The sequence below is a fragment of the Phaseolus vulgaris genome, chromosome 1, assembly GCF_051622355.1.
Source record: "Phaseolus vulgaris cultivar YP4 chromosome 1, ASM5162235v1, whole genome shotgun sequence".
NCBI lineage: Eukaryota > Viridiplantae > Streptophyta > Magnoliopsida > Fabales > Fabaceae > Phaseolus > Phaseolus vulgaris.
The window spans coordinates 46,743,782-46,756,462 of NC_143498.1; the positions used below are offsets into that span (position 1 = coordinate 46,743,782).

Below are 12,681 nucleotides of genomic sequence, written 5' to 3' on the forward strand. Positions count from 1 at the left end.
ATCTTATCGGTTACTATTTTACTGTTTTTCCTTATTTTCATATAATTGAAAAATAAATAGTTTTTTTAACTCTTAGTAAAATTTTAAGAAATTAACATGAGACAAGAAACTCGATTCTCCATGGAAAAGATATATCAACAATAGTTTTACCGACTATATTACATAGACTTTATATCCAATCAATATTATAGACCTAAAAATCGAAATGGTTTAATAATAAATTTCATAATTATCTATTTTAAATTTTAAAAAATTTGACTTTGAAATTTATTTTTTTTCAATTTTATCTTTTATAATATTAAAATATAATAAATTTAAGAGTTGTCTATTTTAGACTGAAAATTTAAATTTAAAATATTTAGAAAATTTTGAATTCGGAAAGAAACAAAAAGAAAACCCAACTTTTTACAATTTTACCATTTTAAAATTCAAATAATTATTCACATTAAAAACTACTTACACAATAAAAAAAACATAAACAATAAAATTTAAAAAAGTTATAATCAGTTAATTTTTATTCTATTATTATAAGATTATCACACTTTATATTAATATTTTCATTTTTAACACATAATTTATTATTGTTACATATCAGACTTTAAATTAATATTTTTTTAATCTATATGAACAAAAATATATATTAAAATTTATAATAATATTTATAAGTTTACATCATATATTAATTTAATAAAATTATAATTATTATAAGTATATAATATAATATCTATAACAAACTCTTAAAAATACTCCGCTAGTGATAGTAACAGAAAACAACATACGTTTAATCTTTGTTTCATTAGTTGGATTTAGATTAGTGGTAAATATTTTTTATTATACGTAGAATAAGTGAAATGATAGAATATATTATATATATTCTATCATTTCATTTATAATATATACAGGAGTGGTCAAAATACACAGGAGTATAAATATATAATAATATATAAAATAAGTTAATAGCAAAAGAAAGGGAGATTATTATGAGAGAAAAATACACAGGAGTGGTCAAAAGTACTGATTGAAGAAGGTTCTAGATGAAAGGCAGAGGTCGAAGCAAACGAACGAGAAAGAGTGCTGATTGGACAGGACACGTGGCAATAAGAAGGAAGAGTAGCGAATGAAAAGATGGCACGTGTGGTTGGAACTTTTCAATGTGAATTTTCAGTTATTATGCGTAGATTTTAAATGTATGGCGAAGTGGGAGGATGGTACCACGAAATTTCGGCTGACATGCTCGAATTAACAGTAGTAAAAAAGTAGTGACCATTAAGCATAAGCCACGCACTAATTCCATTAGTTAGCTTACTGGGCAAGCACATTGTACGATGCGTGAGGCATTCAATAGTTGAAAACCCTTTCCCTTTCCCTTTCGCCCTTTTCCTTTTTCTCTCACTTTCAGTTCTCACGAGAAACCAACGCCCCTTCCGCCATTCTAGAGCCCCAACAAACCCCGACTTATCTTCACACTAACAAACACTACTTCTTTCAGGATCTCATACTTCGTTTCGTTTCGTTTCCCCACTCCTTTAACCCAAGCAGTTGCTGTTGCTGCTCTCGCCTATCTTGCGATTAGGGTTTCCGATTTCAACGATTGGGATCGCTGACGGTCTCCAGGTTTATTTTCAACGGATCTGAATAGGGATCTGAATGGGGAAGGGAGGCCAAGATTATGGGAATCGAGAGAAGGGTTCAGAAGATTCGGACCGTGATATCTTCAAGGCTTGGGCCAAGGACGTGCGTGAGTGCGAGGAACACTTCAAGGTGAATGTCAAAGTGGGTTTGAATCAAGAAGAGGTCGAGAATCGGCAAAAGATTTATGGATTGAACGAGTTGGAGAAACACGACGGCCAATCGATATGGAGTCTGATTATCGACCAGTTCAACGACACTCTGGTTCGGATTCTACTTGCCGCCGCCATAATTTCCTTCGTGCTCGCTTGGTACGACGGCGACGAAGGCGGTGAGATGGAGATAACGGCGTTCGTTGAGCCTCTGGTGATATTCCTCATACTAATCGTGAACGCGATTGTTGGCGTGTGGCAGGAGAGCAATGCGGAGAAGGCGCTTGATGCGCTGAAAGAGATTCAGTCGGAGCACGCGGTGGTGATTCGGGACGGCGCGAAAATCCTCAGTTTGCCAGCGAAGGATCTCGTCCCTGGCGACGTCGTGGAGCTTAAGGTTGGTGATAAGGTCCCTGCTGATATGCGCGTTGTGGAATTGATCAGTTCCACTTTGCGGTTGGAGCAGGGCTCTTTGACTGGAGAAAGTGAAGCGGTGAATAAGAGTAACAAGCGTGTGGAGGAGGATGCCGATATCCAGGGGAAGAGAAGTATGGTTTTCGCGGGGACCACTGTTGTTAACGGGAATTGCATTTGCTTGGTCACTCAGACGGGCATGGATACGGAAATTGGGAAGGTGCATATGCAGATACATGTTGCGTCGCAGAGTGAGGAAGACACCCCATTGAAGAAGAAGCTCAACGAGTTTGGAGAGAAGCTAACCATGATAATTGGACTTATATGTATTTTGGTTTGGCTCATTAATGTTAAGTACTTCCTTTCATGGGAGTACGTGGATGGATGGCCCACGAATTTCAAGTTTTCGTTTGAAAAGTGTACCTATTACTTTGAAATTGCTGTGGCGCTGGCTGTGGCTGCTATTCCAGAAGGTTTGCCGGCTGTCATCACCACTTGCCTAGCTCTTGGTACTCGCAAGATGGCCCAGAAGAATGCCCTGGTTCGGAAGCTACCTAGCGTGGAGACTCTGGGTTGTACCACTGTGATTTGTTCCGATAAAACTGGTACACTGACTACCAACCAAATGGCTGTGTCGAAATTAGTCGCAATTGGCCATAATGTGGATACACTAAGAGCCTTCAAGGTGGAAGGAACTACGTACAATCCAGCTGATGGTCAAATAGAGAACTGGCCGACTGTAGGACTGGATGCTAATCTTAAGATGATTGCAAAAGTAGCAGCTATCTGTAATGATGCTGGAGTCGCACAATCAGAGCATAAGTTTGTCGCCCATGGAATGCCTACTGAAGCAGCTTTAAAGGTAAGACCCCTTTTTTATTTTATTTTGGCATATTCTTCATTTACTCTTTGCAATTTTGGTTTGCCTCGGTAGGAAGTATCTGTTCAAATAATTACTTTGAGCGCCAGCGTGAGCATTATCTAGTTATCTAATTTCTTGTTTTTTTTGTTAATCCATCCGTGTGAACGCATTGACCAGCTTTAGGAAGTAAAGGTATTTAACAGTTTTTTGTACTCTTTTGGAACTCCAGGTTTTGGTAGAGAAGATGGGCCATCCTGATGGATCCAAGGATGTTCGGTCTGCAAGCACAAGTACCTTGCTGCGTAAGTTGATTTTGTTTATTGACAGAATAATTTGTGGTGAAATGTACCAAGGCAAATTATTTTGATGACTCCTCTGACCATATCAGAGACATTTTCAAAAGGCTTAAAGATATTTGTAAAGCATTTTTTTTTAGCAAACTGGCTACTTTCTGTTATGTAATATTAAGTTTTTTTTTAATTTGTTTATTAATGTATTGAGAACTTGTCAGAAAGATCACGTATATGAAGATCAACAAGTCTTGTTGCTCTGTAATATGAATTAGTATCGAAAACATATTAAAAAAATATATAATAATTTTCTTTACCTTCAAATTTCATTTTAGGTTGTTGTGAATGGTGGAGTGAGCATGACCGCCGGCTTGCTACTCTCGAGTTTGACCGTGACAGGAAGTCAATGGGTGTTATTGTGGACTCTGGTCTAGGAAAAAGGTCGCTTCTAGTTAAGGTATTATCTCTTTTTGTCTCCTACCTGGAAAGTTCATTTAGATTATCAGTTTTTTTATACTATGACCTTATCACGTAATATTTATTGGCGTGGTGGAAATACTGGTTTACTTGGAAGTGTATACAATTCTTTTTATCATGTGGTTTACTCATTGTCGTAAAATGAATGAAAGCCAGTATATCTCTTGGAAACCGAATCTTCTCAGATATTTATTAGAGTAAGGTATTTTTATTCTTCCCCCAAAATAAATTTATTAATGTATCACCATTTATTTGCTAATAAATATTTTAAAAAATTATTCCCGTACAATGTTCAGTACCAGTTATTTACAAGTACGACAGAGTGCTGTTGAATGAACAAATGCTTTCTAAATTAAATTCGATAACAAGGGTTTGTTACAGTATAGTCGAATCATTCTTCTCATTCACCTTGCCATTTTGTTTCTGATCATATTTTTAGGAGTTTGGATAGTTTATTTTTCTCAATCCATACACGAGCCTATGTATGCTTATGTTCTCTGTTTCTTGTTTCCTTTTTCTCACTACTGGGAAATTCTTTTAACTGGCATTTGTCTCTAATATTTGGTAGGGTGCTGTGGAAAACGTGTTAGACAGAAGCACTAAAATTCAGTTGCGAGATGGTTCTGTAGTGGACCTAGATGATAATGCTAGGAACCTTGTATTGCAAGCACTTCATGAAATGTCAACTAGCGCATTGCGCTGTTTGGGATTTGCGTACAAGGATGAGCTCCCCAAATTTGAAAACTACAGTGGTAGTGACGATCATCCAGCACACCAGCTTTTACTTAATCCTTCCAATTATTCATCAATTGAAAGTGAACTTATTTTTGTTGGCTTGGTTGGATTGAGGGTAAGTTTTAAGCCTTTGGTTTTATATGCCATGCTTTATCATCTTCATCACATCTTGTTAATGTGGTAACTTTGTGAAATTGAATATTGAATGCTCAGGACCCCCCTAGGGAGGAAGTATACCAAGCAATTGAAGACTGCAGAGAGGCTGGAATCCGTGTTATGGTTATAACTGGGGACAACAAGAACACTGCTGAAGCTATATGCCGTGAAATAGGTGTATTTTCCCCTGATGAAGACATTACCTCTAAAAGTTTAACAGGTAAAGATTTTATGGAATTGCGTGATAAAAAGGCCTATTTGGGTCAGAGTGGCGGCCTTTTGTTTTCAAGGGCTGAACCTAGGCACAAGCAAGAAATTGTGAGGCTGCTCAAAGAGCAAGGAGAGGTGGTGGCCATGACCGGTGATGGTGTTAATGATGCACCTGCCTTGAAGCTTGCAGACATTGGTGTTGCAATGGGTATTGCAGGGACTGAGGTATTTTTTTTTTTCATTATAATCATATTGCAGATTCTGGTACATTACTAACAAATGAGCATTATTGATTGATTTGGGTTTTCTAAATGGGGGGTAGTCTTGGAAATGCTTGTGTTTTGAGTTTGATGTAGGGTTTCGATGCCAAATTTGATGCGTTGGGTCTTTTCTCACTGATAATTGTAATTAGCTAGACTAAGGAACGCTAGTTAATATTGTTTTATTTTTGGCAACTCATTTCTTCTATCTTTTGCTAATCCTATGTAGGTGGCAAAGGAAGCTTCAGATATGGTGTTGGCAGATGATAATTTTAGTTCAATTGTTGCTGCTGTTGGTGAGGGTAGATCTATCTACAATAACATGAAGGCTTTCATAAGGTGATTCTGATGGTCTTTAAATAACTAATGCATGCATGAAGGGATGTGGTTACCTTGCAATAGGCTTTTTCTCTATCGGTGGGCTCTGTTGATTTACAATTGGCATATAAGATCTAATTTAATGATTGGTTGTCCTTTCCACAATTCCATCTAAGCCACTTCTGCTAATATAGGATAATTTGCTGCAGTAATCCCTCTTTCAATCTTTGCTTAGTTTATGTCTCAAAAGAAAAGGGATAAATGCCTTCGGTTCATTGAGTTGTTTTTTACACTCTTACAATTAGATTTCTAATAAGTAACTGAGATAAACATGGACTATCCATAAGTTTACAATTATGATGCATGAACTTTTTTCTATGAATATCGAGTAAACAAAATAAAAAAATAACGAACATAGAGAATTGTATATCAAATTTCATATCCATCCCCCAAAATTGTTTGAAACGGGAGGCAGTAGTTTTGGCTAACAGGTTGCATTTGTTTGGTTTAATATGGATTTTTAAGCTGTGTCGTTTTGATTTAGAATAACTGAGATGCTATGATGGGGTTGGATCAAACCGTGTTTTGCTAGATGTCTTTTTACCAATCCTAAGGTGCCTACTTCAGATTTTGCTGTCTATAAAAGAACTTTTGTTATTTAAAACTTTAAGAACGCTAAAATGCACATTTCATAATTTTTTTTTTCTAAATGTAAAGCATTCAAAATCTTGAGCCACATTTCATGGCCTCCCTTATCTAGTATTCTAGTTATGTACTTTTGTTAGTTACCTATATATGCGTGCAACTATTTTACGATCCTTCTCTAATGATAAAATCAGAGTTAATATTATCTTGAAGTGGTGACAAATTAATTTTGCAGGTATATGATCTCTTCAAATATTGGCGAGGTTGCTTCAATATTTTTAACAGCTGCACTAGGTATTCCTGAAGGATTGATACCTGTCCAGCTTCTGTGGGTCAATCTTGTCACTGACGGACCCCCTGCAACTGCTCTAGGATTTAATCCTCCAGATAAGGATATAATGAAGAAGCCTCCTCGTCGCAGTGATGACTCATTAATTAATTTTTGGATTTTATTCCGCTATATGGTAGTTGCCTTTTTTTCTCTTTCTTTCTGTGGCACACATGTATCTTTTGTTGGGCTTTATTATTATTATTATGATGATGATGATAATTTATGTGTATTATTACTTACCTCTAATATTCTCCCTATACTTCACAGGTTATTGGGATTTATGTTGGATTAGCTACAGTTGGTGTCTTCATCATATGGTATACACACGGTTCTTTCTTGGGTATTGACCTTAGTGGGGATGGACATTCTCTTGTCACTTATACTCAACTTGCCAACTGGGATCAATGCTCCTCATGGAAGAACTTCACTGCTTCTCCATTCACTGCTGGTGCTAAAACTATCACGTTCGACAACCCCTGCGATTACTTTCATACTGGTAAAGTGAAGGCTATGACATTGTCCCTTTCTGTGTTGGTAGCCATTGAAATGTTCAACTCTCTCAATGCCCTATCTGAAGATGGAAGCCTTTTGTCAATGCCCCCTTGGGTCAACCCTTGGCTTCTTTTGGCAATGTCAGTATCATTTGGTCTTCACTTTTTGATCTTGTACGTGCCATTCTTGGCACAAGTATTTGGTATCGTGCCCCTGAGCTTAAACGAGTGGCTTTTGGTTTTGGCTGTTGCCCTTCCGGTCATTCTGATTGACGAGATTCTGAAATTTGTGGGGAGATGTACAAGTGGGCCTCGACCAGCTGCAAGAAAATCAAAGCAAAAATCAGAGTAGACGATTTACTGTAGTCGGTAGAAAAGTTGCTCAAACCTTCAGCAGCGACATGGACGATGATATACTTGAGACTGAAGAGGTGGCCTCATCACCAATTAATCTTAAGTTAGTGCATTTTAGGCCTTTCTGTAGTCTCCATCCCATTTTATAATGAGGGATGGCCGGGCTTGCATTGGGTGCACTATATCTTTTTTTTTAATCTTTTATTATCCTTTTGCCCAGTTCTTTTAAACATTTTTAAGATTTTCACAAAAAAGGGAAAAACCTTTGATTTCTTCATTTATCTTACTCAATAATCTGTCATCTTCTACATTTTTTGTTTTAGTGATTTGCTCCGACGATGGGTGTGGATAATTTTCATCCAATATGTGAATATTTTCTGGCAGCAAATAATTAACACATATTTTAACTAAAATGAATTTTACAAAATTAAGTTAATTCAATATCAATTTAGAAGCCGCAATCTAAGCATTGTCGTGATATCTGAGTGAGTAATTATGTTTCAATAGGGATATTATTATAGTTAATTAATGTTGAAAATCTAACTAAACTAGAAACCGAGAGTTTAGAATCTCTACATTATCACTATTCTTGAGATTAAATTTTAAAATGTATATTTTAATTTAAAAATACAAGTAACTACATTTTAAAAAGTAGAGAACAATTTTAACGAAAAGCAGTATTGAGTAATATAAAACTTGAAGAGAAACAAAAATATCAAACGTAGTTTAATTGCAAAATTTTCGTTGGCATAAAAGAAATATATCTGAATTAGACGTCTTAGAAAAACTTATAATAGAAAGTTATTTGACAGTTGAGTTGGGAGTATTTGGTATTATGTAGGTGGATCCATAAGTTGTGATGAAAAATAGAGAAATGGTGGAGTGTGTTTGGACAATGTCATTTACTATCAATTTGGACTATTTCTTCCTACATTTTCATAAGTTCTTCTTACATATCTATATAATTTTTTATCTTTATTGTGCATTTTCGTATAATAGCTTCTGGATTATGTAATCTGAAAATTAAAAAAGACTTCCAAATTATATAATCCAAAAATTAATTATACATTTGAAAAATGTTTTCAGATTATGTAATCCAGAGACTAATTACAAATTTGAAAAAAAAATCTGAATTACATAATTCAAAATATTACATAGAGATATTTTTGAAAATACAAAAATTTATGAAAATGAGAGAAAAAATATGGAGAGAAGAAATATGGAGGTGTTGAAGAAATAGTCATCAATTGTCGTAAGATCAGATGTTAAAACTTATTTTTGTTGTTTTCAAAAAATGTGAACAAGGATCCCTTTTTATCACCTAATCCAACATGCATTTGTGGGAATACTATTACATGTTGAAATAGAAATTAGTGTTACCATTGTATTTATATAAGTGGTCATGTTACTTAATCAATATTTTTTTAATATTATAAATAATTATTTAATTAAAAAGTAATTTTTTTAATATTATAATTTTATTTTCTTTTAAATTTTAAATTGTGTCCTTGTTTCTTCTTCTATAAGACCCCACTCATGCTCCACTTCAGGTTAATCATTTTATTCACTTCAATTTTTAATTGTCACATAAAATATTAACGAAACAGACTACGTTAATAATTTATTCACTTATCAACATGTATGTGAATAATATGTCATCTTAGTTTATTATATTTCATTTTATTATTATAATATAATTTAGGGCCTCAAATACATCTAATTCTTTTGTAACACTTAAATTTGCGTTTTCACACACTAAAATTGTAAATGAAAACCAAAATTTAGAGTTTTATCTCCTTCTAAAATAATACATAGACACAGTTTAGATTTAAAATAGAATAGAATTATAATTATAAAATAAAAGTAAAAACCATTTTGATTTCTAGTATTATTTACCATATATAGCAACTTATATCATGTCTATAGAGATATATTATTCAAAACATACATACGAAGTTTAAAAAAAAAAGTAATATTAATTACAGTTTACACACATCTGTGAACTCAAAGCGATTAACTTTAATTGGACTGTAACACAATTTATAAAAATGATTGAATTTTATTTGGATTTTGTGGTTATGGATCGATTCCTTACAAGATAGATTATTTCCAAAAAATTTAAGTCTCATTGTCTTACATCAGAGGTTAAAGGCTAATGAGCTGTATGGTCATGGGTCAAACCCAATAATATTGTTGAGTGATTCATTTCAGGTCATAGTACTTATGAAAGTTTGTATTTACTCTAGAGAGGAGAAATGAGTCCTGGATCATGGAATTATATATGATTAGGAAATGGAAAGGAACGATCAGAGGTTAAAAAAAACGGAGACGAATTCATAAAAAACAAAACACTCTAGTATGGAAACATCTATCCTAACTATAACATTTTGAAATAATTAAAAGATTGATTTTTAGGATAAAATATTTAGTTATTATTAATATTACGACAAAAAAAAAAACTTGACCGAACAAATTAAAAATTTAAGAAACAAATAAAGCTCTTTCCAAAAGTCTTAGATGGTAACTATATTAATAATGTCCCTTGCTTTGAAAATATGAGCAAAATAACTTATATCATTCAATAAAAAATTAGTAGGATTTTATAATATTTGTCTTAAAAGTATTTTAATTATAACTTTGCAATTATTATTAAGGTACTTCAAGGTGTCTTTTTAGTCAAATATTTTTCGAGTATTATTATTGAGGCACTTCAAAGTGGCACACGAAGTTTTTAGCCGAATATTTTTTTTAGTATTATTAAGGTACTTCAGAGTGCCACGTGAAGTTCTAGAGGAATATTTTTTAAAAATAATTTAAAATTTCATTAATTATAAAAAAAATATTCCTTCTACTTAAAAATTAAAATTTATCCATGTTTCAATTTATTCAATTAAGATAAAAATGTAAATTCAAGTATGAGAGTTGTTAGAAGACTTGATTAAAAATAAATAAAAAATTTGCTTTGCATTTTTTTTTTCTATATATGTATATAAATGTACAAGAGTATTTTATCAAATTTTTGCAACAAAATATTTTAACAAAGATAACTAATTTTTTAACTATCCTATTGAAATCTCTTCTTTATATTATTTTTTTATTAACAAATTTTAAATATAAGACTTCACTTAAAACTAAATCCAGTGTCACTCTTAATACTAACTTTTTTAGATGATTAAAATAAAACATTCAGTTTTTAGTACATTAAATTCAATTTTTTTAAAATAAAATAAAATAAAGGTCATATTGGAATTATGAGTGAATGGAGTATGATTTTCTTTTTTTACAACAAAAATATTATTATTATTTATTTATGCTGGCCAGCGGGCCAACCTGCCCCTTTTCACTGTTGGCTCGCACAGGCAGTGGGTTATGCAGGATGGGCCAAAGCAGGTCAAGAGGCTATATTAGTGAGTCCGCTCCACATTTTTTGGTAGTGGGTTGCAGGGCGACCCGCATGGAATGTCGCACATTGCCATCTCTACCCATGACTATGCATATGCACAAAAGAAATTCGTGTAGATATGATACCCAGATTCAGCTTGTCTCCCTCATCGAATAAAGATCGAGGCTAAAGGGTAACGACACGTGACAAGATAAGGATAATCGAAAAAGAACGCTACAATCTCGGTGGTACCTAAAAGATAATTTTATCCCAAACAAAAGAAGTCTAGACTCAACCCTTGAGGAGATGGTCCTTTTCAAGTTCTAAAGAGAGTCAATGATAATGCATTAACTTTAGAATTGCCCGAGGATTATGAAGTACATGTCATATTTAATATCAATGATCTTATTCCTTTTTCAAGTGGCATTGATGACGAGGCAGAATCTCCAAATTTGAGGACAAATCCTCTTCAATAGGGAGGGGATGATGGAAGGCCCCTTAGAAAATAACCAACTATAAGAGCAATGACCAAGAAGATTCAAGATGAGTGGGATTCAGCAACAAAGTCAAACTCTTGTTAGCATGAGTCATCCTTCCTCATTGTAAATAGTAGAATATGACTTTTTCTTTTTATAGGTTCTTTTGCGGTTTTATGCTTTGTTATTTTAATTTTTCTCTTCTCTTTTTGCCTTAAAATTCTATCTTCCTTGTCAAGAATGGCAAAGCAAACATCTCTTTCAATCTTTTTTCTTTTCTTGTTGAATGGCCTCTTATTGCCTCCATAGTTGAAATGACTTGTGTTCTTGATAAATATGGTGAGAATTATAGTTAGACATCTTAAGTTTTGTATTTAAAGATTTTTACAAGAAGGAAAGTGAGTTTAACACAAGGTAAATTTTCAGAAAAGAGAGTTAAATCACAATGGACAGTTTTGCAGTTCACATATCTCCTTCCAATGAAAACTTCTTCAATGCAGGCAAAGAATTTTCCAAAGAAAGAAACTAAATGAAAACTTTAAAAACTAAGAATTTAAAGTGCAAAAATTTAGACTAAACAACTCCTAATAATGAGTTTTGTTGGAACTTGTGAGCCTTCCAGATATATTCATTGTCTAAAATATGTATCTAATAAACAAATTAAAGAAAAAAAATTGACTAGATAAAAGAACACCAAAAACTCTTTCAAGAGAACTAAAGTAAAAATAATGACCACATTACATTATAAGAATTTGAAATCACACAAAATTTAAAAATCTTCAATGTTCTCTTCTTCTCTCTAAGAAGTGTTTTCCTGGATATTCTATAATAAGAAACCTCATTAAAAAAGGATCAAATTTAATTTGGAGTGGTTGAATGAGAGATAAAAACTCTTCACACTTCATTTAACCCAGAAAAGTTTTTGAACCACAACAATTACAGTCTTAAAATATTGGAAAAAATTATTGTCCAACAACGGCCATCCACGTAAGAAGTTGGTGGGTGTACTAAAAGTGGGGTTTTGGTTTCGTATAGAAAGGAATGCGTGCGGAAGGCGAATATGGATTAAGATGTGTTTGGTGATCTCTTTTTGTGTGGAGTCTTCAACTTAGATTTAACAAATCGTAAATGAATTTGAAGCAATTGACTTGAAGCAGTTTGTGTTTGAGCACTGGAGTTGACTAGGACGTAACAGTTTGCTGTAACCAACATATCAAACCAGCTTTTAAGAATTTATATGTAAAAGATTGGTCATCTTCCTCCCCAACTCTGCATGGAATTAGAACTTTTGAACCTTCTGCTTCAGACTTTGATCACTCCACCACGTCTCCAAAATTAAACTAAAATGCAACAACCAAACAATCCAATCAACCATTTTGTTAACAGGAACACGAAAACTAAGCATTGGATCCATTGTCGACTTTTTTCACAACGCTGACGCATTGCCAATTTCCTTCCAAGCTCGTTAACTATCTATCAAAACTTTCATAAAAAATAAA

General features: G+C 33.4%; 1 protein-coding gene across 1 annotated transcript; it reads left to right on the plus strand.

Annotated features, from left to right (window-relative positions):
* Nucleotides 1–1,190: 1,190 nt before the first annotated feature.
* Nucleotides 1,191–7,601, plus strand: LOC137814400 (calcium-transporting ATPase 4, endoplasmic reticulum-type). Its single transcript, XM_068617110.1, has 8 exons — nucleotides 1,191–3,057; nucleotides 3,287–3,359; nucleotides 3,683–3,804; nucleotides 4,393–4,674; nucleotides 4,773–5,150; nucleotides 5,415–5,524; nucleotides 6,384–6,612; nucleotides 6,747–7,601. Exons 1-8 carry the CDS (start codon nucleotides 1,648–1,650, stop codon nucleotides 7,320–7,322), a joined length of 3,180 nt encoding a protein of 1,059 aa, XP_068473211.1. The 5' UTR covers nucleotides 1,191–1,647; the 3' UTR covers nucleotides 7,323–7,601.
* Nucleotides 7,602–12,681: the final 5,080 nt, after the last annotated feature.

Excerpts from the sequence above, each read along its gene's own strand:
- LOC137814400 (XM_068617110.1), top strand. The coding sequence starts at position 1,648 with ATGGGGAAGGGAGGCCAAGATTATGGGAATCGAGAGAAGGGTTCAGAA. Across the intron at positions 4,675-4,772 it reads TTGGCTTGGTTGGATTGAGG|GACCCCCCTAGGGAGGAAGT; the intron begins GTAAGTTTTAAG and ends TTGAATGCTCAG. Across the intron at positions 6,613-6,746 it reads GGATTTTATTCCGCTATATG|GTTATTGGGATTTATGTTGG; the intron begins GTAGTTGCCTTT and ends TATACTTCACAG.